Genomic DNA, 27,986 nt, shown 5'->3' with positions numbered 1-27,986 from the left:
GATAAGAAGGGGACTCACTGGCACTCCCGGCAGTGTTTGACATGGTATTCTTTTCCTCAAAGGCTTCTGGCTCTACTAGGGTTTGAGAGAGCATGCTTTGGGAAATGAAATTATGTTATTCAAAATGGTCAAGTAAGGATAATTTCCTCTGACCAACCCATCACACAGCACGAGCCAGATGCGTGTGAGGACAGGGGTGTGTATGTGCCGAGCATGGGGCTTGTCCCAGAGCTCCGCGTCCGCTTGTGGCACCACACACAACGCCTGAGATATAACAGGTGTTCAAAGCACACATGTGAAGGGACTGAATGGGTCCCACCACATAGGCATTCCAAATGTGGTAAAGACTCTGAAGTGATCCACCTGAATGGTTTAAGACAGAAAACAGATTCTCCGAGAAGAACCAGAGTGACAGAGGCTGAGAGCGCTTGGCCTCTGCTGGAGGCAAAACCAAAGGAAAGAACTTCCAGCATGGCTGGAGCAGATCAGTTCCCAGAGGACCCGTGAAGCCCCAGCCAGGCTCCAATGGGAAGCTGGTGAAGGTCTTCCTGCCTGGCCCATTACCTCTGAGCCTCGGATCTGGCGGTGGATCTGGTGGTGGCTCCTGAAGGCTCCTCCTCCTCCTCTTCCTCCTCCTCCTCCTCATCGGACTCCTGGTCTTTCTTGTCCTCAGTTGCTTCAGATACTGATTTCTGGCGTTTTCGTTCTGGTTCTGATGATTCTGTTCAAACAGAAGGGTAACACCTGGATTGTACAATTCCCAAGACATCTGTGAAGGAGTCATGGCATTTAGAACTTAGGATATTAGGGACTTGGAGGAAGAGAAGTGGTTTTCCACTTCCTTTTTATTTCAGCACTTGCAATTCACAACTGTTTAGCTTAATCTCAAACACATTTGGGATAGTTTACATAGACAGTTCACAGCCAGCGTTCATGAAAAAGTCACATGTACTGAGGAAAACATCTGGGATGTGGCACTTCTGACACAGGATTAGAGCTATTTCACACATATTTAGGTAATATTAATACTAGCTGTATTCTTCTGAATTTTTCCTCATTTAAAGAAAAACTCTTAAAATAGTGATTTTGAAATAACAAGACTCTGTAATTAAGAATCTGCTAGAAACGTACCAGCATCATCTGAAAGCGTGAATGAACGTTTGGGCTTCCTCCCTCTCCGACGCACACTTGCTAATTTTTCTTCAACATCATCCTAGAAGCAATAAAATTAAAGTTGAAAGAAGGATAATCGAGCCTTTTAAAGTTTGTTACTAGAGGACATTTGCCCATACACAAGTGACACTTACGCTGTTCATGCTTCTTTCTTGTAGGTCAGCCGTCTCTTTATTGGGCTCATCTTTAAGAAAAAGGGAAATCTCTACATTAATACTCGGCTACTAGAAAGTTAAATTTTAACAGTCTCTGGCTTATCTGTCAATGCACCAGTGCTAATTAATGCATTGTTATACAATTTACCATTGTTTTGTATCAGTCAAGCAAAGATAGACTCAGAATACCTCGCAGGGAGCACATCAGACATGTAAGTTGGGAAATCAAAGTTTCCATTTCACATTGTCAACAAATAAGTTACGTGATCTGGGCAGATGACCTGAACTCCCCAGGAGTTTTCATCTGTAAGATAAGGAGGTGGGTTAGACCACCTGCACAGTCTCTTTCAGTTCAAATGCTCTGATCCCAGGAAGGAAGGAGAGGGGTAGGAAGCCCATGAGACAGGCCAGAGCCTGCGAGTCCAGAAGGTGCACAGGTCGAGAATCCCTAACCCAGAAATCTGACGTCCAGACACTCTAAGACCCGGAGCTACTGGAGCGCTGACTTAGCACTCAGAGGAGATGCTCGTCTGATTTCCGGGTTAGGGATGCTCAAATGGTAAATGCAAATCCTGCAAAATCTGGAAAAGTCTGAAATCTGAAACACTTCTGTTCCTGAGCAGTTTGGATAAAGATTACTCAACCCATACTTTTAGAGCTCAGTGTAGCTGTGTTAAGTGTTACAATCTCAGCCTACAGTTTGGAAAATCCAGGATTCACTTGATTTACATAATTTATTCAGAGTCACATGAGTAACAAGTGTAGTGATAGTTGGAATTCTTTTGACTCAAAACATTTATATAGTGGTAACTTAACAAATATATATTATAAGCCTGTGTAGACGGTGTGTTCCTTTTCTTTATGCTTCTGCTTTTTGTAGATGTTGCAATTTTCTGAGACTATACTTTGGAGAGAAAAATGAAGATGAGTTCAATGTACTATTTGAAGTTCAAATTATGAGAATGTTGATTAGACAATGAAAAACTCAAAGGTTCTGCTTATTAATGATGAAGATTCTGTAGGAATTGCTCTTCTGCAGGTTCAATATACTAATGAAGATGGAAAAGTTAATTCAATAGGCCAAGAGTCTCGCCATCGTTACCCAGATTTAGAGAACTGCTGTTAATAACAACCCCAAAAGATTAAATTGAACTCTTAAAAGGACACTCAAGTTATAAAGATTTCTTGTATGAATTTAAAGTACCTTAAAATTATTAATAAAAACTAGTTAAAAATCTAGCATGCAGAATCTCCTCTCACTTTTTAAAATTAAACAAAGCTTAATTTACTAAGAGACAAGAAAAACTGAAGTAAGATCACAAGATGACACCTAGGCAATGTAGAAAAAGTTTTATGTGATATATTTGCTTGATCTTGCTCATCAGCACCTGTACTTTCTAATCTGATCATGCTATTTACTTAATACAAAATAGCTATTCCATTCATCTTTTTGGCTTATATCAACCCTAAGGTCACCAGTGGCTCTTCTTGCTTTTAGGTAGAACATTTTAAACTATGAAATTAATACATATACATTATAAAAAGTCTGGAAAACACATGCAACAGTAATACACAATTTGTAATGCTCCCTCTATTCTGCCCCCCAGTTATTATCAATTTAGGATATTTTTCCTCCTTGGAACAAAGATAAAAATAATATAAACATTTACTTTATCTCTTCAGTCCTAGGCTCTCTGTAAGCTAATAGGTGTAGTCTATCACGGTCGTAAGGATGATGGGTTTTACTCATTTCAGTGACGTTCCAACCGCCCCCACAGCCAGCCTCCCTGCCCCTCCTCAGCTCCTGTGCAAAATGCTGTCAGCACATACCTGGCTGCGCTGCTTTCAGCTTGCTGCTGGGTGGAGACTGTTCTCCCTAAGTTTAAACAAACAAACAAAAAGTCTAAACTGGCAGTTTATAGTCATCACAGAGATGAGATCAATAATGTAAGAAGTTGGGTTCTCTATTTATTTAGGGCGGCCACATATTGAGACCTGTCTTCTCTCGTTCACTAAGTGTACCTAGCCAACGCGGATGCTATGCTTCTGAACACACAGTCTTCCCAGCAGGCCTCTTGCCAAGCCAGCACAGTGTGGCCACTGTTGCTAATTCTCCTGAACACAAACCACTTTAACATGCAGGGAAACACATATGGCTCTCTAGTTTTGTCATCTTATAAAAACTCTGTGAAACAGGTACTAACGGTATCATTACACCAACAAAACTGAGTCTCTGCAGGGTCACATGACTGGCCCCAAGTCACAGGCCTGGCTAGTAAGTGGCAAAGCTGAGGCTTGAATCCCACGTGCTTTTGTTACATCAGTGGAGCTGTGTCTGTCCCCTTGTGATGCTGTCACTGAAAGGCAGGCAATAGAATCCTGATAAAACAATCATTTCATTGGGCAAATGCTTCAGGATCAAGGATAAAGAAGGTTGAAAAATAAAGTATCACTGAGAATTTTCCTGCACTGAAATCAGTGTACATTTTAGGACAAAAAGAACTCTATAGGACTGCTAAGATGGCAAGACACCTCGGAGGTCTTCGTAAAGAAGCCACTACCTCAGAATCACATGAAATAGCTAATTTCTTCATTTTAACCAAGAGCAAACACAGGAAGGTTAAATCTCTAAATAATTTTTAAATAATCAAGCTCATAAGTGAGGATGGAGTCAGACTGAAAACTAATATAATTCTGTTTATATGAAGATAATGCTAATCAAAATATTTGAATGTTTTACTTAAGAAAGTCTTCTAAAGCTTTTCAAATACTTAAAAAAATAAAGTAGTTCAAAACACTAGACAGTGCAATATACCCTTCTCAGAACAAGAGCAAATATTTAAAATTGTCTTCTTTTGTAATTACTTACAGTAACAATTCCAGTATCTGTTTTGGAATCTTCTTCTTCTAAAAAAAAAAAAAAAATCTCACTTAGAAAATCAATTTGAAATGTTTTGTGTGTGATCTGAAAACACACCAAATACCTACTTATTTTTAATGCTGTTTCTACAGGGTATTTTCGAGGTCTTCCTCTTTTCCTTTTAATAATTATTGGCTGATCCTCCTAAGGGGAAAATGAAAAAAAAAAAAGCAATAAAAAATAATTTTATCCTCTATAATACAAATAAGATGTTTTTTCTCAAAATGAGATCTCGAGTTCCTTCCTAAAAGGGCTCAAATCCCAGCTTTGTCACTTAAAACATGTGTGACCTTGGGCTTATTGTTTTTCTCACTGCAGTTCTTCTGCCTGATAAATACTGGTAACTGTCATGTGAATTTAGTCATGAGGTTCTGAAACCAAATGCTCAGTGTTACCTTCAACTTCTGTAATAAATATGTACATCCATTTACATTGAGATTTAGTCTGAGTTACTTGCAACCAAATGTTATCCCTTACAAGTAATAAAGGAGTCCACTGACTTTCTCATATAGAACTATGAGAAGAAAAATTAAAAACCGACAAACTGGCTCAGCACCTGTAGCTCAAGCGGCTAAGGTGCTAGCCACATACACCAGAGCTGGCAGGTTTGAATCCAGCCCGGGCCTGCCAAACAATGACAACTACAACCAAAAAATAGCTGGGTGTTGTGGTGGGTGCCTGTAGTCCCAGCTACTTGGGAGGCTAAGGCAAGAGAATCGCTTAAGCCCAAGAGTTGGAAGTTGCTGTGAGCTGTGATGCCATAACACTCTACCGAGGGTGACATAGTGAGATTCTATCTCAAAACAAAAAAAAACAAAAACTGACAAACTTGGCAATGGTTATCTAGAAGTTCTGATTAACACAGTGTAAACCACTGGTTTATGGGGCTCGGCCTTATCCCTGGTGATTCTCTGCCCCGTGGGCTCTATGCCGATCTAAGTGGGCCTAGAGCAGGTGAAGCAGAAATGGTCTGTCTGCTCCTGCAGCCTCATGGGACCCGTGACCTTGTCTATGGAACCAGGTGCCCTCAGGCACTCCTGCCAGCCCCTGAGCAGCACTTGCTGCTCCCATTTCATCCTGGCTGGACGCCCCGGCTCAGCTGCTCCTGTTTGCTGCCCTGTCCTGGCACCTGGCCCAGGTCTACTGAAGTAGAGCGCTGGGTTGACCCTATCTGGCCATGACAGAAGTAGGTCTCATACAAAGGACTTGATGCAGCAGAGACGAAGAGAGCAACATTAATCATAGTGACACTGATAAAACGCACTGTGTGAAATGGTGTCACAGCACACTAAAAAGGAGAAGAGCCAAAACCGCCATCAAAAGCGCTTAAGAAAACGTCAGGGAACGGTATTGAACACAGTTAATTTGGTTTCAGTACTTAAAGAACTCTAAACAAATCAGCATGGAAAACATTTCCCACCTCTTGGGATTTGATGGTCTCGTCGTCGTTCTGCTCCATCTTTTCACCGGCAGCGTCACTGCCGCTCTCGTCTGCAGGAGAGGCAGAGCTCAGGTCAGCACAGTGGCCAGGGTCAGGCCTCCCAGGGGAGACGCCACCCACCGCGCCCTGCCCAGCTGTAGCCACATGGTACAGACTTCACTTTCAGCGGTCCCGAGTGGGCAGCAGCACCCGAGGTAAACTGCTTCCCAGTACTGTGTTCTCCACATTACTCAGGGAAAGCAAACGAGGGGACCGGGTTTCAGCCGTGAAGCACCACGAGAAAGATGCCGATGGCTCTCAAGGCTCTGTCCGCGTTTCCCTCACCTTTTTCTTCCATGGTCCCTGAGACAGTGCTGTTTGTCTCTGAACTTGTTTTAGGTAATTCTTCTAAATCTCCAGAGTTCTCTTCCTGCAGAGAAGTTGAACAAAACAAGAATCTTCTTCAAATTCAACCTTACCTCCATTCACCCTCCCCAAAGCTTTCCTCTCTATTTCAAAAACAATTTCCTAGCTGTCTTGTAGAATAGTTTGCTGGAAAATGTCTTTTAAAAGTAACTATTATTGTTGCTAGTCGACTATTAAAAAAGATACAAATTCTGAAGGTACAAATCATGAGGTCAGGGTTCAACTCTAAGAATAGCAAGGCCATTTTATTTTCCTACAAAATGGAAATTTCTCTTTTCTTCCTTTAGCCTGGCTTTTGTCTTTTCAAGAGAAATTCCAAAGGAGAAATGATAGATGTTGACAATAGAGTTTTTCTCTGTGGAGTCACGGAGGGAAGCAGTGGGGAGCAGGGGCACCTGGAAAGGTGACGGAGTTCCCAGTGATCCAGAGGGGCTGATGTGGAGCAATGGATTTCTCACCTGTTAAATTATTCACCCTTAGTTACAAAACTTGAGCATGAAATACTAACAGTATGAAAATAAAAATACATAAAGTAGGATAAAAATAAGACAAAATAAAACCTCAAGTTTTAACCTTACTTATTTTTTTGAGACAGAGTCTAACTCTTCACCCTGGCTAGAGTGCTGTGGCATCATCACAGCTCACAGCAACCTCCAGCTCTTGGGCTTAGGAGATTCTCTTGCCTCAGTCTCCTGAGTAGCTGGGGCTACAGGCAACCACCACAATGCCTGGCTATTTTTTGTTGCAGTTTGGCCCAGGGCCACATTCGAACCCATCACCCCGGGTAAGGGCTGTTGATTTTCAGCTTGTAACCTCTTCAAGGGCCATACGTACGAGGGTGTGTGTGTGTGTGTGTGTGTGTGTGTGTGTGTAGACGGGGTGTTAAAGCAGGGAGGCATTTTGAAGACCGTCCCACATTTGAGCTAGGATACTGATGCTTCTATCGTTTCATGTCGTAGACTAAAATGCACTGGCTGAATGTATTCGAACCTTCCAACACCCTGCATTTATCCTGTGCAGGTGATGCTTACAGAGCCAACATCAGTCCCAGAAGCACTTCATCAGAACGTGCACACAGCTCGTTTTCATACCTCACTTTTATTTTTCCAGTGCTGGAATTTATTCTTATCCTATTTGGGTCTTTTTTTAGTTTCGCCATATACACTTTAAATACATGCTATTGAAGATAGTTTCCATGCAAAAGAAGATTCTTTTATAACTGAAAATGCCATCTGTGTACAAAATTTCATAATGAAAAGTTAATTTATGTTTTTTTAAAAATGCAAAACATGAAGCTGAGGGGAAAATAAAAAGAAACCCCGGGTGGCGCCTGTGGCTCAGTGAGTAGGGCGCCGGCCCCATATGCCGAGGGTGGTGGGTTCAAACCCAGCCCCGGCCAAACTGCAACAACAACAACAACAAAAAAATAGCCGGGTGTTGTGGCAGGCGCCTGTAGTCCCAGCTGCTCGGGAGGCTGAGGCAAGAGAATCGCGTAAGCCCAAGAGTTAGAGGTTGCTGTGAGCTGTGTGAAGCCACGGCACTCTACCTGAGGGTGGTATGTGAGACTCTGTCTCTACAAAAAAAAAAAAAAAAAGAAACCCCTCAGTTGGTTTCTCTTAAATTTTAAAGGAGTATTTTCCCAGGATTCTTGTTGTACCCAGGGCAGGGTAAGGGAGAAGACCTCTGAAATCCCCGATGATTCGCCACTTTCCCTCTTCGGTTGTTAAGTTTTCTCCAACTTTTTAATTTAGTTCATCAGTTATTGAGGAAAAAGAAAAAGACTCACTGGCTTCAGTGAACTGGAAGTCAGTTCAAATATTTTTATAACCTCATTTAGATAGTTTTGGAATAAGGTAGAAAAAAATAAACCAGAGAACAAGAAACAAGAGGAGAAGGAGCTATCTGGGTGGACGGTGAGAAGTTTAGAGCAGTGGTTCTCAACCAGTGTGCGGGATGGAATCGCAGGAGTGCCACAGAAATTTTAAAGGTATTTATTTATTTATTTATTTATTTATTTATTTATTGCAGTTTTTGGCTGGAGCTGGGTTTGAACCTGCCACCTCCGGTATATGGGGCCAGTGCCCTACTCCTTTGAGCCACAGGCGCTGCCCGCTCATGAATTATTTTTGACAGAAGTTCAAGCACAGTGTGTTTTTTACTCTTTTTAAAAATCAACGTAATTTAAGTGTGCCACAGAAGTTCAACTACGGGTTCAAGTGAGATGAAAAGGATGAGGAGCAGTGTTTAGAGTGCTGCCTCAGAAAGGGAGCACGCCCCAGAGGCCGTCCAGCGGGAAACAAAGGAGTGTTTCCTTAAGTAAGTACAATTGTGGCCTACAACAAAAGGGTGGGCAGGGTAGAAAGGAAAACTGGCGAGCTGCTTCCCTGAATCACAGGATGAAAAAAGCCAAGGAAGACGCCAATCCTTGGACTCCCTGGATTTGAGAGGCAGGTGAGAGGTGAGTGAGGAGGTAGAGCATTAAAATTTCAAAGTCATGTTTCTCACCGTAGTTCAGTATTTTATATCTGTGATAAAACACATTACACTTTGGAAGCAGCATCAATAATCTTAAGGCAATAATACTACTGAACAAAAGCCTAAGCAATGATGTCAATCGGGCAGCTTAAGAATTACAAAGTATGACAGTTGATTTTACTGGGGGAGGGGACCAGAAAATGTGTACCTTTTATAATAAAGTGATTATTATCAGAACACTTAGAGAGAAACTAAAATGAAAAATAAATAGTGTGATAAGTACTCACAATAATATAATTAGGTTACCCCCAAACTTAAAATTAGTATGTGGAAAAAATACCTTTGTGTCATGTGGCTCAGTTTCAGAAGGCCTCCGCTGTGCTGTTTCTATTCTGGAATTCAGGACATCTGGATTATCATCTGTAAATCAGTTTGGTCAGAATCACAAAGGAATAAAAGCTAAATGAAAAATGAAATGTACACTTCTATTTTAAGACGGTTTGAATCTTCTTTCTGAGGCCTATGATTCGGTAAAGCCAAAAGTTTTTCTAAAAGCATTTATAATGTTAGGTGATGTGAGCACTGAACGCTAACTATTGGCCTTGGAAAAGTCAAAAACATAAAACAGAATAGAAAACCCTCAAATGCTCACACGACGTGGGCAAAGTAGCAGCTTGTATGGAAGGGCTTAGTGTATTCAATTTTCCAGACGCACTTCAACTTCCTGAGTAAGCTACCATCTCAGAGGTATAGAGTAGAGATGGGGATCACAGGCTTTGAAATTAGATTTACTTGGTGGGATAAGGTCAAAATTTCTCAGAAACTTAATTCCTTTATTTATAAAATGGTGATAACAACTAACTCAGAAGATATTCTGAAGATTCAATGGGAATGCACATATAATGTACCATGGGTAGGGCCTAAATACAGCATAAACTTAATGAATTATTATGAAATAATCACGTACTTCCAACAAAAAAAAGGCAGTATTTATGTTCCCATTCTTTCTTATGGATTCACTCAAGATTTACTGAGTTTCTACTGGTGTCAGGTATTAAAGGTCCCGGCAACATCCATATGGTAGATACTAGCTACACGTGGCTCCTGAAACTTACAATAATTAAAATGAAATATAATTAAAAACTCAATTTGTCATTCATACTGACCACACACTCAAGGGCTCAATAGCCACAGATGGCTAGTAGCTGCTCTGCTGGACAGAATAAATAAGGAACGGCCTACCACTGCAGGCGCCCCCTGGAAGAGACTGCCCAGCGCATGCTGCAGACAGGGCACCAGAGGCTCCTCAACCAGCCTGCTTCATTGGCTCTGCCGGGCACCTGGTCATGACTTAAAGTGCAGAATTCAGTGGGGCACCTGGCTGTGTCCCAGACCCATGGTACAGAGGAAGCCTGGGTTTGTGTGAGTACCAGGCGTTGGTCTTCCACAGGAAACAAGACTCTGGAGGTATCGCGCCTACGTAGAAACCAATTAGCTTCAAGAGTTGTGAAGTAAATAGTTACTGCCCTGTAGGGTACTGGCTTACTCTTTAGGATGTGAAAAACATGATTTTCAAAGATGTCTAAAACAGAAACGTATATATTCCAAATACCCAGTTCGTCTTCTGAAGAGGGATAATGCTTCTTTCTTTTTCTGTTAGGCATCTGCCTTTCTTCGTCTTCAACCTGGAATTAAGAATGACTTTATTAAAGGAAATAGAATCTGAACTCAAATCCACTGAAATGGGGATATACTGGATTAGCTACGAGCCTTTGGATTAAATTGATATACAAATTTTTAAAAATCTAAAATAACACTTACAGCATCTAGATTTAGACTAATTTTATAAGTTTGAGCCTTTTTTATTTGAATACAAATCCACATAAAACATCAAGATTTGTTTCTGGGTACATACTGTATTTCAACAATTTAAAAACCCATGTTTTTAAGAAATTATTTCTTGGCCAGGCAAGGTGGCTTATGCCTGTAACCTTAACACTCTGGGAGACCAAGGCAGGTGGATTGCTTGAGCTCAGGAGTTTGAGACCAGTGTGAGCAAGAGCGAGACCCCGTCTCTAGAACTAGCTGGGCATTGTGGTGTGCACCTGTAGTCCCAGCTACTTGGGAGGCTCAGGCAAGATGATCACTTGAGCCCCAAGAGTTTGAGGTTGCTATGAGCTATGAGGCCACAGCACTCTACCCAGGGCAACAAAGTGACACTGTCTCAAAAAAAAAAAGAAAAAAAAAGACATTATTTCTATTTTATAGTCTCTGAAGTCAAGTTATACCTTAAAGCTGACATAACTGGCGTGTTATGATTTAATTGGTAGTGTTTTTCTGCTTTCTTAATGGCCACTAAACATAGGCTTCTTATGGCTGATCTAAGGCAGTACATGAAAAAACATTCTGACTGTACAACACAGACACTTCCAAATAATGCTGGGACCTGCAAGCACAGACAGGAAAAAATGATACACAGAACTCTTCATATAGCTATTTAATTATTTAATATATATAGAAAAGTAAAGCCTAAAACCGTTCTTTGTGCACAGGTGACTTAGGTTTAGTATGTGACGTACCTCCTTAGAATTTGCTTCAGTACCGTGACCTCTTAGAGCTTCCATGTTGTCTTTTCTCCCATTGGGTATCTCTGAGTAGTAAATACAAAAAGAAAAAAAAAAAGTCTTTAATATTTTTCTAATCCAAATGTGTGGAGCAAAGAAGCTGGGCTAGCAGTCCTCCTGAGCACAGCAGTAGATGGTCTGAAAATTCCCCAGGATGCCCCCAATAGCACTGCCAGTTACGTTCTATTTTTCTACTTTTAGATGTGGGAAATGTGGTTTACAGAGGGAAGTAACAGATCCAGGGTCTTCTCGGTGGACTTTGCACAGCAGGCCACATGGCTCTGTCCCCCAGTTCATGTGGCAACATCATATTAGGAAGTGTCGATGAAAACAATGACAAACCAGCCTAGTACTAAGATTAGCAAATGTTCATCAGTGTAAAGATACCAAATACTGGAGGTGGTGTGGAGGAACGGCGTATACCCCTTGGGGTCGGGCTGGTGCTTACTAGTCACCGAGCAGTTCTGCACCGAGAGACAGCAGCAGGGTGCTCGCACCAGGAAGCAGGCACAAGGACACACAGCGGTACTCTCGGCACTGGGCAAAGTGGTCAGCAGCCCAAATACGCACCCACAGAAGAAACAAAAAACACTAACTTGGGACCATCCTCCTACAGCAGACGGTGTATGGAACGTGGGACCGTCCCCCGACGGTGGACGGTGTATGGAACGTGGGACCGTCCCCCCACGGTGGACGGTGTATGGAACGTGGGACCGTCCTCCTACAGCAGACGGTTTATGCCACACGTTGCTCATGGAGCTATGCGTCAAGCAGAATGGTGGTTCCCTTTGGAGTGGGATAAAAGGGGGAAAGATGGGGAGAAGGAAGGGGCAATGTGAAGTGAATATATTAAAACTAAGGGATGGATACACGGTGTTTACAATATCACTGTTCTGCTTTTGTTTGAAATATGGTAAGATATGTTATACAAATAACCATCTACAGGAACGGAATCTCTTTCCTCATTCTTGGATGAGGGAATCAACACAATTAGTAGCACCAACACAATTCCACGTCCAGTGAAAAAGAGTACCACCTGCCTGGACGGGCAGCCTGCACAGGTTGTGTGGCCAGCCCAACCCGAGAGAAGACTCAGATGACAGACACCCGTGCTCCCCTCCTGCGGCTGCCTGTCAGAGTTAACATGTTACACACGAGGGGGAAACCCCACGGAACTATGCATTTTGTATTCACATCGGATCAAGCCCACTGGGAGGTTGACGGCAAAATTCCAGTAGCTAACTAAGGAAAGGCACCACTGACACTGTGTGGCCTGGACAGAACCACATGACTTTCTGAGCCTCATCTTCCTCAACTATGATGAGATGTGATGTGATGATTCAATCAACAGACGTGATGCTGTTGATTCTCACTTTACTAGATTAAATGAATTAGACCAGAGAATTTGTAAAGTCATTAGCACAGTGCCTGGCATATAGAAGGGACTCAATGAATGGTAATTATAATTACTATTAAAATCACTACTATAAAATCCATTAACTCACCTCCTTTGTTAGGAAATTTGCTATGATCTTCTTCATCTGTTTTGGAGCCTGAATTTTCCTCCTAAATAGACAATGTAAGGGTTATTTATGGATAGTCTCAAAAAAGCTTAAAGGCAAAAACCAAACAAAAGAAATAAAAAACCTGGCTCTTTATACAAATACCAAAGGAACTGCAGTACATATTCTTTTTAATTGCACCCAAAAGCTCAAGAGCATAGACGATCTTCTTTTTGAAAAATTGTCCTGCTGTGTTTATTCTCCTTGTCTTTAAAACAGTTAAGAAATAAGAGAAATGAAAATTTTCTGAATTCTATGAATTTTCTTCCTGATTAAAGATCCTTCATGACTTTATTCTTTATTTAAAAACTCTGTAGGATTTTGTCATAAGAGTTCTTATTTGGCAAATGTTGTGAATTCTTCTTTTTCTTTTTAAAATTAAACTGTGGGGCAAGTCTCAGTATACCCTATAATACTGCAGGTACCAGCTACAGACTCGTGTGCCCCTTTGGAAAGGACAGCTGTCCTCAGCTGGGGAGAAGGAACGAGTTAGGACGGAGCACACACCAGCTGGTTCTGCAGCCACAGCCCCATTTAGAATCTTTTTAACTCTTTTATGATTGATTGTATTTAAATTTTTTTTCTTCTTTAGCAACGGAGATCCTGCTATGTTGCCCGGGCTCCAGCAATCCTCTCACTTCAGTTTCCTGAGTAGGTGGGGTGCAGGCAGTGCCACCACACCCAGTTACCATCTTTTTAACTCTTGGAGGGCAGGCCTGAATCACACCAAATGGGGCTTTTCTCTTCCTTCTTATTCAGCAGTGTATGAGTTTCTAGCTACAAAAAAGGTGCTTTTGGTGAGGCTGGCACTCTGACACACAGGTGTCTGCTGGGACCCAATTCCTCGAGTCTAGCAGCACTAGAAAGAATGCAGCTGACTGCGAATTTCTAAGCAATTTACAAAGCGTTCACTCCAGGTATGATGTTATGTTTCCTATAAATACATTAAAACAGAAAATACAAAAACTCTCTCGAACATAAAAGGGATAATGAGAGCCACATCTTGGAAAAAATACACATACATGTCAAACACAGCTTAGTATCTTCATAAAAACTTCTAAAAACATAAACTTAATGCTCAAACTAAAATCTATTGTTTCTATAGCACCACGATGATTTAAGACATCAAAATCCAAATTTCAATCTCACTATAATAATAAAAAGTAGAGAATTTGGAGTTCCTCATCAATGGATACAGGTGAACATTGAAAAGAAGCAGGAGGATGCTGAGGGCGTGCTGAGCCCAGAGGGTGCGGAGAGCGCGCTGAGTGTCCCTGCTCCTGAAGAAATGTACAGGCAAAGGAGACAAAGTCTCCTCCCCAATCAGTCTCTAAAAACCAAAATAAAACAGAAGCCCCAAAACAAAAAATCAAAACCCTTACAGTGACTTACATTTAGTGATTCATTGACCAACGAAGTCTCCCTCTGTCGCTCAGCTGTTCAAAAACAAAACAGAGACAAAGAAGCTGAAGATTGTTTCTGAACTACAGAGAAACAAATTTAAAGATCTTCAGGACAATTAAACAGGCTAATGGCCGAATTACCTTCGTGAACTATAAATTCTGACCTATTATTTTCTGTAATCTGTGTTCTACTACCAGAAAATAACTACCAGAAACACAATTGAAATCAATGTTGGCTTCATTTTCATAAGTAACAGCAGTGGTACATTAAATCACTACTACAAAAAAGGGCGTTTTAACTATTTTGGTGATCTGAAAGTTCGAAAAAAGTAATTTAACCGTTTTGGTGATCTGAAAGTTTGAAAAAAGGTGGAAGACCTTTCTGTAACTGTTAAGCTGCAGCGTAACACTGGTTCACTTAAAATAATGCCATCAAATGAAAAGCCAGAGCCTGTCCCCTCAGACAGCAGGGTCTGTTTATTTTCTTTGGAAACTTGAAGTACAAGGTCTACTGTTTCTACTCAACGATGACACAACACACATTTTTCTTTTAAACAACTTCCTTTTACGTAAGTACATCTCTTACTGAGCTGGACCTAAACACGGTAAAACAATCTGAAATATAACTGTGGGAACAAAGGACTTGCAATCCCAGCACATTGCCTTCTTGACAATTAACAAATGGGATGTTAATTACTTGTCCTATAAAACACCCATACACATATTAGCTAATGTTTCTGTCCAAGTTTTGCATAGATTAGTTATTCTCAGGGTTTTAACATGTTGGCAAGAATGACTTACCAAGTCTTGGCGTGGTCTTCTGGGACTGGCTGATTCTTTTACTTACAAGACGCTTCAGGCCCTTTCAAAGGATTTTGTCTAAGAGGATTGTCAACTGACCCACCCTTTGCACCCCCAGCTATTATAGGTAAGGACTGACACAAGTTCTTACCTAAATTGGATCAGCTCCACCTCCACCGCCCTTCTCTTAGCCTTTCCCACCTTTCTCACCTTTTCAAACCTACTTGTCCTTCAATATGAGCTCCAAATAAACACAGTGACAAATACGAAAATTCAAAACTTACACAGGTCGAGTCTCCCAAATCCAAAAATCCAAAATCTGAAAAATTTTGAGTGCCAACCAGACACAAAGGAAAAGCTCACTGGACCATTTCTGGATTCTTAAGTTTTGCATTTGGGATCCTCAGCGAGGTTTAATGCTAATATTCTAAAATCTGAAAAAAAAACCCCAAATTTGAGACATTTCTGGTCCCGAGCATTTTGGATTAGGGCTACTCAAACTGTATAGTCTCTGACCCCCTCCATTCACTTCTGTGGAAATACCTGGGGACACGCCTTCAGTGAGGCACATACAGACGTTCTTTGTTGCTCTGTTTCGAATAGTCAAAATCTGGCAACTACTAAAAGATCTAAAAGTGGCTTTGTGGACGACTATTTAGCTGTTAAACAGGGAAGAGGGTCTGCATACGCTGATACAATAATAAAGGATGCCCACAATACATGGCCAAGGGAAAGAAAGCAATTATAGAATGATTTAAATATGATTTTTTGTTTAAAATATACAGTTGTATTGACGGTGTCTGCTCATGGGGAATGGGAAACTTTATCATGTACTTTTATCTTATTTTCTATAATTAAAAGGGAGGGAGAAAAGGAGAGAGAGAGAGAGAGAGAGAGAGATAGACGCTAACTCCCATGGACAAGTGCATGTCTATCTTTATTAAAGCACCTCACTCACTTGCACATCCATCTCTGTGAATGAATGATTTGTTTCCATCAGTCATTTCCATCTTGATTTCCCCAGTACTCACAAATACCTGGCTTAATGATGCTTATTAAGGGAGTAATTTTAAAAGTGAGCTGGCTACAACAGACATATGGCTACTCTTCTGGCACTTTCCCCAGGAACTTAGACTGTGGAACAGAGACCTTGATTTAAGTCAACTTGTAAGCTATCTTCCCCCTGGTCACAGGCATTAGTTTAGGGTGGTCACGCATACCTAAGCTAAATGAGAGTCTCTTAGGGTATTCACCAGAAATAACAGGCATAAAGCCATTTTTCCAGAGGCCAAGGATGAGAAAGCAATGATCTCTGGGAGGGGATGAGGGAGAAGAAAAGAAATTGCGTTTCTACCCGAAGTATCTTGGGAATATGACCATACTCTTGACTTTTTTGGTTTTGTGAGCTAATACAGTCTCTTTAAGTAAATACTTGCAGGGTTTTCTCTTATAAGTATTGCAACCAAAATCACCCTGAATCATGACTTGTGTAAATATGTCAACATTGTTTAAAAAAAAAAGAACTGGCTTAAATTTGGCCCCATAATCAATAGCTCCTAGTACTTTTTTAAAAATAGGCAAATCAGAAGGAAAAATACAATTATGATTAGAGTACAAACTGGAAATAATTCTCCATCATCACAATTCTTCTCATTTCCATTCCCTTAACCCTAAAGTATGGTCCAGGTCCCAGCCGGGAATTCCTGAAGCCTTCCACCAAAGAATCCACCAAGGCCAAACTAACGTCATATTAATACCAATCTGTCATTTACCTTATAGACTCGTAAGTGCAATGAGTTTTTTCGAGGCCACGTGATGTATCCACCACTATCTGAAAAGGCTACTAAAACCCAACTGTGTATCCACAATGGATTTACTTCAACTACTTCAACCAAAGCTACATACAGCAATAGCCTGAACGTGCGAACAGAAATCAGCTATTGTCTGTTAAGCCAGACTTAGAGTTGCAAAAATATAAAACAATGTCAGTCTTCTCACTACATTTTGTTGTTTTAGAAAATCTAGTTATTTTTCATGAAAAAAATTTATTTATGGGCATGGAGCCTGTAGCTCAGTGGCGAGGGTGCCAGCCACATACACTGGAGCTGGTGGGTTCGAATCCAGCCTGGGCCTGCCAAACAACAATCTCAACTACAACCAAAAAAAAGCCAGGCATTGTGGTGGGCGCCTATAGTCCCAGCTACTTGGGAGGCTGAGGCAAGAGAATCACTTAAGCCCAAGAGTTTGAGATTGCTGTGAGCTATGATGCCATTGCTCTCTACAGGGCAACATAGTGAGGCTCTGTCTCAAAACAAAATTTATTTATGCTAACTTGTAGTGAGTTACTTATATTAAACGAATATTTGTTTCATGGCTCTCCTAATTTTTGTTTCTTATTTTATAAATGCCAACAGGTATAATCCTCTAACAAAACTCTTTGACTCTTTAACAAAAGCTCAAACAACTTCCTTTTTGCCACTATTATTTGGAGATACCAGATTTAAACAATTACTCTACACAAAGTCGATTCAATTTAATGAGGAAAAGGATACGTTAGCAATGAAATAGTGAAGAATTACCTCTAATCTGTTTTAAAAAGTGAGAGGCAAACTCACATGGCCTGCCAGTGTATTATCACGCACCAGCTACTGATTAGGCTGCAAGGACAGACGGAGAAGGACACAGGGCCGCAGAGCCACCGTGACGGCCGCGGGAGGAGCTCACCTGCTCCACTCGGCTTCCCCCCTCGCCGGCTTTCTGGTGATGCTAGAACGCCAGGATTTCTCTCTTTCTCTGAAGGCACATATGTCTAAAAAATCCAAAGCACCACAAAAGTAAGTGAACTGAGTGTTTCACAAGAAGGCAAGACTGGCCTCAATGAACTAAACTAAAAACCCCAGTGTCTTAAAATAGCATAAAAATCTGCTTTTAAGTCTGTACACAGTTTAAAAAGGAAGACATTCACCTTTAAAAACAAAACAAAACAAGCAAAAAGTCAATTTAATCCATCAACAGCTCTCCTGCTATAAAAGCACAACTCCAGCTTAGCACGATGCACAGCTCCTTCCAGACGAGACCCTCCCTCACAGGCTGTGGTCTCACCATACCACTGTGCACTTTGCGGTGCCCAGGACACCAGGAGCCCTGTCTACTCTGGGTCTAGAACGTAATACCCCCTTTGCCCTGAAAGGCTCTTTTTTTCTTCCTTTTCCAGTAAAGTTCTGCTCAACTTTCAGAATCCCAGTCCAGTGTTCCCTGTGCAAGCCCCCGTCTGCAGGCCCTGCTGGGCACGGTGTGCTTGTCTGCGCAGTTCACAAGCCCAGTTTCACTGCTGCCTCCTCATGGGTCCTCAGAGAGGGCTGAGAGATCAGGCTGAAGAAGAGGCACTAGATTGTGTAAGGCATACAAGCCATGTTAACAAAAAATGTAGACTTTATTCTCAGTGTGATGGAAAGCCACCGGAAATTTCAGCAGAGCAATGAGAGGCCCTAAACTGCACGTCTGGCTGTGCAAGCTGCAGACTGGAGGAGGCTGCAAGGAAGAAGCTCTGACGTGGGGGCTGCTGAGCAGTGGCTCAGGCCAGTGGTGGCTGTAGAAGCTGAAATAGATGGATTCCTATTACATTTTGGAAATAAAACGTGTAAGAACTGGCAATGGATTAAGTGTGAGGTGGCAGGCAGAAAATGGAAGTGATGAAGGCACTATTTACTAGGATTACTAGTGTTCTCAGGCCCCATCCCCCACAAGGTATGGCAATTAACAACACCGAGTGCTCCGAGCACGAGCAGAACAGGACCTATGTCCCAAGTACACACACACAGGTGCACACAGCTGAATTGTAAGCCATACCTCAGTTTTCAAGTTGGCTTTCAGTTCCGTTCTTCCAAAAGTGTTTGATGGAGACTTTTCATTGCCTAATGAAATTCAAAACATTAGCACATTTTAAGAATTTGCTTGCACAATGTATCCAGAATCAAAAAGCAGTGGGATGTGGTTATCTGGCACACCACGGCCTTTTGCTGGTTTACTTTGCTGTTAGTAGAAAAGAATCAAAAGAACTATGGTGTATGAAAAGTACCAAGTCGGAAGGCAGGGCCATCTACTTATTTCGGGGGAGTGAAAGTGCTTCTTGCTTGGACAGTGAGATGGTTGCCCAGAAAGAACAATAAAGCATGATTGAAGCAGCTATTTTATTTATACATATTTTTCTGCAGTGGCCTTCATCAAGTTTGTCCTTACAGGAATAAATTCTGCATCACTGAGATACTGTCTTAATAAAGAAGGTGATTTATGAATAGATTCATTTTACTTGCTTACAGTAACATAGCAAAATTGAATATAAAGTTAAAAAAACTCCAAGGCAGACAGAAGAAAGTGGGATTTTCCCAGATGCAGGCTCTGCTCTACTTGGAGTGCGCCTCCCTTCTTCTCCCTAGCTCTCAGCACCCCTGGCTTCTCTGGTTCCCTCACTTGACCCCACATGAGCACAGAAAGGAAAGCCCTCCTTTCCCCTAGTCTGCAGGCCTTTCCTTGCTAAGAGACCTTCTACTGTTGCTCCTCCAGGGGAGAGGAGGAGGCAGGAGTGACAGACTGAAGCAGCAACCAAGTCAGAAGAACTCCTGGGGCATTCAGGTTACTCCAGGTCAAATCCAATGGGAAATTTTAAAAGTTACTTATTTCAACTCTTGGGAAGTTTCTTAAAGTCTCCAATCTAAGTCCCAATAGGACTAAATCTACTGGCCTCAGCTTCCTGAAGCTGGGTTAATGATGGGTGAGGTCTGTTCCCATTTAAAAGTCTGGGACACCACAAATTATACAGCCCGAGTGGAAAAGAAGTCAGCACCCTCTCACCCGTCCCAGCCCAGCCCATGGGCTCCCTCGGAGTTCCCCCAGCCTCCTGTGCGCTCCCCTACCCCAGGCACTTGTCACACTGAACTGTGCTACCCGCTTACAGTACGGGGCTGGATTTACTGCTGCCTTCCACTCGACTATCTTTGCATCCCTAGTACCGGTATAAAGTATTTGAAGGCAATGTCACCACGAATGACGGAGACAACTGATATGAACTCAAACCTGTAATCAATCAGATGAGGGTTGCCATGATACTTGCTTTAGTACCATTGTCTTCTCCTATCCCCATTTTATACAACAGGCTACTGAGGATCAGAAGTATATTTTTCCTAAGATGCACCCAAGGACTATGGAAGTTATTTAAATTCTCTGACCCTATTTCTTCATTTGTAAAATGAGAGTGAGAAAAAAATACTCATTTCATAGGCTCATGCTAAGGTATTCATTTTGACTGACAAGAAACCTGAATGTCAAAGAGTGTTAGTGACCCGCCACAGTCACACGAGTGAGCTGCCTTGCCTCAGCCCCTTCTCCCATACAGAAAAGGTCTAAGGTTTTAAATCTTTAAACAAGTATCTTTTAGAGAAGCTTGACTTTCACATTTAATGAAGAGCTATTTTGCAACATTATACAAACAAATAATTTATGTATTTATCACTTTGGAACTAAAGCAATTTCTTAGAGACCCGTCCTAAAAGCACTCTGTTGTAACCATCTTTGTAAAAGGCTAACATTTGCAATTAGGAACAGATTCTCACCTACGTCACACCCGTTTTCTTCAGAAGAAAGTGGGCCCGAGAAGTCTCCCATGCTGCTACCACCTCCAGCTTTCTCAGGCCGTGTGCCACCAAGGGCACTCCTTGTACTCAAGTGCTGCTCACATCTAGGAGCCCACAGAGCCTCGTGGGGGACAGCTGGAAGGACCGTTGTGTGGGAAGCAACAGTTTTTGATTCTTGGCCAGTACCACATTTGGAGGTTGTGGTTTTTAGGTTGTCTTCAGGCCCTCGCTCCTCAGGAGGAACAGAGGAATGCACCACGGCAGTGTCTTGGACAGGTGGCGTGTCGCCAGTTTTAGCACCGGTATTTGCTGCGGCCAAATAGTGAACACTGACAGAGGGCTCCTCTGCCACCTGTCCTGGCCCTCTCAGAGGGACAGGGCAGCCTGTGCTCCTCTCCACGCCCCTCCCTGCTGAACCACAGGCCGTGCTACTGCCCTTTGCCCACTCTGCCTCTGGGCTGTTCCCTTCACTCTGTGCAGAGCTCAGCAACGCCTCCTCCTCGTCTGCTGTGATGAGGTGCAAGGCACTCTCCTGTCCTCTTCCCGGGAGCGGGCCTGTGCCAGGGCCCTCCCTGCCATGTGTCTCTTCCTCCTGTGCACATGTGGCACTTGGCTGGCCCTGTCCTGCAGCGGGCTCCTGGACTGACAGCCGGTTCTGGCCTTCCTCGGTGCTCACTGCCATCACCTCTCTGCCTTCTGTGGACGGCCCCGGATGCTGACAGTTATGCTCAGCAATCAGGCTGGGCATGGGCACCTGGTGCTTGTTTGCTCTTGTGGCTGACAGGTCACTGCTTCCTTCTGGGTCACGTGCAGCTGGCAGATTCTCTCCATGTCTGCTGACGCTGACGACAGCTGGCACACACTCCACTGTGCTGGTGGAGATGATGGCGGTGTCGCTCAAGTCCTCCAACCTTGCAGTGGTGGGCTGGTCTTCATCCTGGGAGACGGCGCCCATCATGACCGCTTCGCACCCTTCAGAGGTGCTTGTGGAAATCATGGCAGCATCACTCATCTCTTCCACTGGTGTGACTGAGGTATGAGCCCCCTCCTGTGGGGCGGCGCTGGACACCGGGCCCTCGCAGTCTTCCACTGAGCTTGTAGAGATGACAGCGCTCCCATCCTTCTCTTCCAGGGCCATCCCAGCTTGTTCGTTTCCACCTTCAACAACTGCCCCAGACACAGAGGCCTCACACTCCTCTGCTATGCTGGTGGAAATGAGGGCGCATTCATCCTTTTCCTCCTTGCTGGTTGAGGTGAGGGGGCCTTGGGCCTCTGAGGGTGCACTGGGCATAGGCCCCTCAAAGTCAGCCGTGCTCACGAAGACCACACCTTCAGCTCTCTCTTCCACAGCTGCGAGTGGCTGTGGACCTTCGGCACACTTGGTAGGGGTTGCGCTGGAAATGGGCACCTCGCACTCCTCCCTTATGCTCGTGGAGATCATGGCACACTCGTCTTTTTCCTCACTCCGGCCTGGAGCACATGGGCTCTCCCCGGACACAGCACTGGGCATGGGGGCCTCGAACTCTTCCACGTTCGCCCTGGCACTGTCCACACTTTCCCCAGCCCTCAGAGCACCTGTGTGCCCTTCTCCTGTGGTTACCACTGCACTCCCGCGAGGCACGTCATCACTTGTCGTGCTGGTGGAGATCATCAGGCCTTTGTTCAGACTTGTGCCACTGGCGAGGCCATGCTGCTTGGTGATCCCGTCCCTGGCGGTGGTGGCCAGGAGGTGGTCACACTCCTCGTTCTCCACAGACGTGATGACGCCCTCATCTTCTTTCTCACTTGGTGATGTGTGGGCAACTTCACGCCCCAGGATGGCACCACACACAAGAGTGTCATAACTGGCCCCTACCAGCCCCGTGGAGATAATGGTGTCTCTAGCATTTTCTTCCCTGGCGAGCTGAATGTCGCTTTGATCGGAAGCAGCACTAGTCATGGGGTCCTCGCAACCCTCCAGGATGGGTGCCACTTCCTCCTTCCCCAAAGCCCCACTGGTCACGCTGCTCTCCACGACCCCTTTGGCACTGGAGCAGATCTCTGCGTCTTTGACCTTCTCCACGCCGCTCACACTGTCAGCATTACTCTCACTCACGTTGACGATGGCCGCTCCGGCCTCGGCCTCCACATGCTTGGTCACTGTACCAATCTGACTGTCCCCTTCTGCACTTTCACAGATCAGCGCCCCTTCACTCTCTTCTCCCATGCCTGTGCAAGTGGAAGCATGCCCGATTTCATTTCCTCTTCCAGTACTGGTCACCACACCCTCCCCTTCCTCCTCCTCCTCTTTTGCACCTGTGCTGGTCACAATGCCTTCATCATCACATGGGCCAGCAGCGACTAATGGGATGTTGGTGACATCTTTGGCTGCTGTGCTGTCCATGGCATTCTCTCCATTTTCCTCTGACTCAGAACTTAGAGCAAAGCCTTCGCCACTATCTTCCGAACCTGTGCAGCTGGCTGGACCCTCCCCGTCCTCTTCCGTTATCCCCGTGCTGGTCACTGCGCTCTCTCCTTCTACGCCGTCATTCACGGAGCTGTCCCCTTCGAGCCTGGCGCTGGCTCCTGCTGGTGTGTCATTACCTGCCAGAGCCACATCTGCACCCGTTACCACGCTCTCCTCTCGGGGCCCTGCCCTGGTCACTGCAGAATTGCCACTCTGGCCTTCTGCTCCCGTACATGTCACAGTGCCCTCTGTTTCTTTTTTGGGGCCCAGTCTCATCTTATTTCCCTGGAACCTGTCAACCTCTTCATTGCTGAGGGACCCAGCTCTTACTTCTGTCCCAGCACTGGTAACTGCCCCATCGCTTTCAACTTCACTAATAAAAGTAACAGTTTCTTCGACCGTTTCTGTGTCTCTACTGGAAGAGCCGTGACACTTCTCCTGAGAGCCTGCACTGGTGACAGCGTCATCCTTCTCCTCTGTCACAACACTGTTCACAGTGGCTTCAGTGTCAACTGCGTGCACAGCCACAAGGCCCGCTGCTCTTTCCTCCGACTCAGCCACGGCACACTCCCCACTCTCCCCTTCCTTGGTGCTTGTGAGGAAAGTTTCGTTCTCAGCGAACCCCTCTGTGACGACAGCTCCTTCTTCTTCAGCTGCAGCAAAAACAGTTTCTGCCCTGGCCTGAAGCGGACGGCTTCCAGGGCGTGTGCCTGCCATGAAGCCTTCATCGGCCTCAATGCTGGTGCAGGGCAGAGCCACCTCACGTTCTCTGCTTTCTGAAGATGTGGTGGTGGCAGCACCCGCCTTTACTGAGCTCATGGGAACGCTTTTCTTGTTCCCTTCAGTGCTAGTGGCGACAGAAGTCTTTCCTACCTTACTGGGTCCACTCGCCAAAACCTCAGTTTTTCCATTCTTTTGGTGTAAAACAGGGGCTGCAGAGCCACTCATAGCACTGGTGTCTACCTCACTGCTTTCATTCCTTCTTTCAACACCAATGCGTATGTCTTTTATTTTGCCGGGGCCTCTATCATGTGTAAGTTCCACAGTTTCAACATCTTTTCCTGCACTCGTGCCTATGGTACGGTCAACAGCAGTGCCATCCTTCTTGTCATTTTCTACTGCTGCTCTGCTTGTCTGCTTTAAACTGGGCTCTGAGTTTAAATCGCTCTCTTTCTGGGCCAAGTCTGCTGAGCGGCCTTCTTTGTGAACATTCTCATTTCCCACAGCCACGCTGGCTACCTTGCTCCTGAGAGGCACGATCACTTTGTCTGGCTTACTGTCCAGTGAAGTGGCCTGGTAACCATCTGGGATGTGTCTTTTGCTAGTGATGCTGGTTTTTGCTGCTGTCTCTACTGTGGAACCTTCATCACCTTCTTTGTTGTCACTTGTCTTAGGGACAGCACAGTGACCCATAGGAGCAATGCTGGCAGTGCCACCTTCTAAAGCAGTTCTTCTGTCAACTAGAGGATTTACATCTGAACCATGAGATTCTTTCTGAGATCCAGCAGTCACTGCGCTTAGGGATGGTGCGAGCTCTGCACCTGTGGAATGTCTGAGAACAGTATCCCCTTGAGCAACGCGCTCGTCGGCAGGCTTGGCTGCACTTTTCAGGTTCTTCTGCACCCTCCCGTTTTCTGGCGGGGCACTGGGCAGCACTCTATGTGCAGTTTCCAAGCCTGCATTCACTTCGTGAGCTGCTCGCTGAACAGGCTCTCTCTCTCCGGGGCTCGGTTTAGATACAGCACTTTGCACATGCACTTTTCTGGCCAGGGGGCTTCTGCGGTCAGTGTGCTTTTCAGAATTACCAGTAACTCCTGTTCCACGCCCTGACTTACAGGTGAGAGCTGTTGTTTTTGAATCTACTGTAGAAGTTCGTGATTCATCCTTTAGAACTGTGGCATTAGTTTTTTGTTTTATAATATTTTCAGAGTCAGTGTGTTGCTGAGAACTATTAGTGTTGCTGTCTTGGATTTTAGAAACTTCATACACATTTTCAACACCTGACTCAGAATCAATTTCCATTGGCTCTTGTTCAGGAATCAATGTGGCATCACCACTTTTTTTTGGTCTTTGAAGGGAGGAGTTACTGGGAGTGCCTGAAGTGTTTGCTGCTGATTTTTCCTCTCCTTTGGCCATTTCTTGTGGTAAGCTTCCTCTTCGATTTTCACAAAACCTTCTACTCAACTTCTTTTCCATGACTGAAACATTTCCTCTGGCCTTTTCGTGATTACTATCAATTTCTTTGCCATCCTTGTCATCTGATTTACTTTCTTCCTTCCTTTTCGCATCTTTACTACTATGCTTCAAACTTCTACTTCTGTGTCCATCTGATGGCTTTCTGTCAAGCCGGGAGCCTGGATCCTTGTCACCCCGAGATTTCTCCCTTGCTAAAGGTAACTTAGCTCTATGAGTAGAATCCTTCTGCATACTAGGTGCCGAGGAAGCAGGAGTCTCTGAGGCAGGTTCAACACCAGTTTCTTCAAAAGGTTTCTCTTCAGCTTTAGACTTCCGTTGCTTTTCTGAGTCATCTTCGTCCGCGTTTTTCTCCTTCTCTGGTTTTGGAGTGGCTGCCTGCTTTGTGACATTTTCTGCTACTTCTGCTTCTACGCCTTTTAACTGCTTGCCTTGACTTTTTGACTTAGGCTTTAACACGGGTTTCTCATCTAACGAGCTCTTTGTTCTTCGCTTTTCCTTGTGAACAACCTCTTCTGGTTTGGAAACACTGTCTAAGTTGGTTGAGTCTGTGTCACATCTATCTTCAGAATAACTTTCACTTCTTCTCTGTGATGTGACACTGTGCTGCTTGGCACTTAGAGAATCTTTCTGAATCCTAGAATCACTGGACCGTCTGGATTTGTGCTCTGCCTTCGGTTTTTCGGTTGACAAGTGTCTGTCTTTTTTGTTGTTTTCTTTGCGACCATTCTCTTCTGTTTTTATAATATATTCAGAAACCGGCTTTCCATCCTTGCCTAAAATTGATAATTTCCTTTCATTCCTGTGTTTGCTTTTTCGTTCAGCTTTATCATCTGAAGAAAGCTTTGCCTGTTGACTTTGCTTCTGAATATTTTCCTCCACTTTTAAACCTTTCTCACAGGAGTGCAGGTCAGCCTCGTCGCCCGTGCTGTGCATGCTGTCACCTTTATATTTATGTTTCATAGACACTTTATCTTCTGACAGAGGCTTCTCTTTGTCAGGCTTCTCCCTGGATGGCTTCAGCTCCTTCTTAGGCAGGCCTTTCAGATGTGGAGACTCAGAGTCATCCTTCCTCAGATGCTTTTCACTTTTCACTGTGCTTCTCTGTTTCTGGGGTTCTTCTGTGCTCATTTCTGAGCGTTCCACCTGCCTCTTCCCGTCTCTCATGTCAGTCTCTTCCTGGGTCGCTTCCACCATGACGGGGGTGGATGTGCGTCTTCTGTGTTCTCTTTCTGTTTTGGATTCATTTTTGTTTTCATCAACTGAATGCAAAGACTCTGAAAGTCTCCGGGCAGGTTTACTTGGTTCACTTTTTGCATGAATATGCTTCAGCTCCTTTGAAGAAGACATCTTTTCCTTTTCACAATGCTGTAAGAAAATAAAGGTTAAAATATGAGAAATGCAACAATCAAGAGTTAGATCTCAATTTAATACTGGAGGCCCTTTAACATATTGAGTGCCGTCACATTACAACTCACTGAATTTGTGCAAGCAGTCTGTACGAGATATGATTACCCTCATTTGATGCACCAGGAAACTGTATGTCAGCGAGACTCAGTAACTTGACACCCAGGCAATCAAGCAGGTGTGTGAGGCTTAGCCCAGATGATCCCCCTCTGCACCTGGTGATCCCCGACTATACTGTCACCATGTTTGCAGAGACTAGTTATTTCTTCTGAGATTCATCTATGCATTCCTCAACTCTGAATCACTAGAGCCCACTAATGCCCAATAGAAATTAAAAGTAAGCTGAATGAATGATAGTCCAACGTTCTTTTCAGTCTAAAAACAGAGTATGTGATGATTAAGACAAATTAAAAATTTTATACTGAAATAAGGACTTCCTATTTTAACTTCAGAAGTCTTTATTTCCATAAAATCACTTATGGAGGCTCGGTGCCTGTAGCACAATGGTTACAGCGCCAGCCACATACACCAAGACTGGTGGGTTCAAACCCAGCCTGGGCCAGCTAAACAACAATGACAACCAAAGCAAAAAATAGCTGGGCATTGTGGCAGGTACCTGTAGTCCCAGCTACTTGGGAGGCTGAGGCAAGAGAATTGCTTAAGCCCAGGAGTTGGAGGTTGCTGTGAGCTGTGATGCCACGGCAATCTACCGAGGACGACATAGTGAGACTCTGTCTCAAAAAAAAAAAAAATCATTTATGGAAAATCTCATTAATTTAGGCCATTTGTACACTGTTTTATATATGACGCTTCAAATGTATATAATAATGCACAGTAGAGCGGCGCCTGTGGCTCAGTCTGTAAGGAGCCGGCCCCATATACCGAGGGTGGCGGGTTCAAACCCGGCCCCGGCCAAACTGCAACCAAAAAATAGCTGGGCGTTGTGGCAGGCGCCTGTAGTCCCAGCTACTCGGGAGGCTGAGGCAAGAGAATCACTTAAGCCCAGGAGTTGGAGGTTGCTGTGAGCTGTGTGAGGCCACGGCACTCTACCGAGGGCCATAAAGTGAGACTCTGTCTCTACAAAAAAAAAAATAATTCACAGTAACAGGAAAAATACATATAACATATACGAAAGGGAAGATACTGAGAGAAACAGCATCTAAACCTTTCCCTCTACCCCAGGATTTGGCACTAAGAATATGACTAATGCTGACCAAATCACCGTAGTGAAGACCTGCTGACTCTTAGCAGTGCTCATTCAAATAAGGGCTTCCCATCCTCAGAAGGACTGTGCCATGGGACAGCTCAATACTCACTATCCTTAAATTTCAACACAAATATTAGTGTTTTT

The 27,986-nt window shown here is 44.0% G+C and overlaps 1 protein-coding gene across 2 annotated transcripts in view; it reads right to left on the bottom strand.

The window, feature by feature from the left end:
• BOD1L1 (biorientation of chromosomes in cell division 1 like 1) overlaps positions 1–27,986 on the bottom strand; it is a 55,501-nt gene that overhangs the window by 6,822 nt on the left and 20,693 nt on the right. For both annotated transcript variants that reach the window (XM_053577733.1, XM_053577734.1), the window contains exons 10-25: positions 20,569–26,596; positions 18,809–18,873; positions 17,684–17,768; positions 14,148–14,191; positions 12,699–12,759; positions 11,149–11,219; positions 10,182–10,254; positions 8,910–8,989; positions 6,014–6,098; positions 5,669–5,739; positions 4,317–4,392; positions 4,198–4,235; positions 3,159–3,204; positions 1,308–1,357; positions 1,132–1,213; positions 565–721 (exon numbers count right to left, since the gene is read on the bottom strand). In XM_053577733.1, coding sequence (XP_053433708.1) covers positions 565–721; positions 1,132–1,213; positions 1,308–1,357; positions 3,159–3,204; positions 4,198–4,235; positions 4,317–4,392; positions 5,669–5,739; positions 6,014–6,098; positions 8,910–8,989; positions 10,182–10,254; positions 11,149–11,219; positions 12,699–12,759; positions 14,148–14,191; positions 17,684–17,768; positions 18,809–18,873; positions 20,569–26,596 — 7,112 coding nt within the window. The remainder of the gene's footprint in view (positions 1–564; positions 722–1,131; positions 1,214–1,307; positions 1,358–3,158; positions 3,205–4,197; positions 4,236–4,316; positions 4,393–5,668; positions 5,740–6,013; positions 6,099–8,909; positions 8,990–10,181; positions 10,255–11,148; positions 11,220–12,698; positions 12,760–14,147; positions 14,192–17,683; positions 17,769–18,808; positions 18,874–20,568; positions 26,597–27,986) is intronic.

Source organism: Nycticebus coucang, chromosome 23, assembly GCF_027406575.1.
Source record: "Nycticebus coucang isolate mNycCou1 chromosome 23, mNycCou1.pri, whole genome shotgun sequence".
Taxonomy (NCBI): domain Eukaryota; kingdom Metazoa; phylum Chordata; class Mammalia; order Primates; family Lorisidae; genus Nycticebus; species Nycticebus coucang.
The sequence above is the reverse complement of the archived record's forward strand: the minus strand, read 5'-3'. Positions and strand labels throughout refer to the sequence as shown.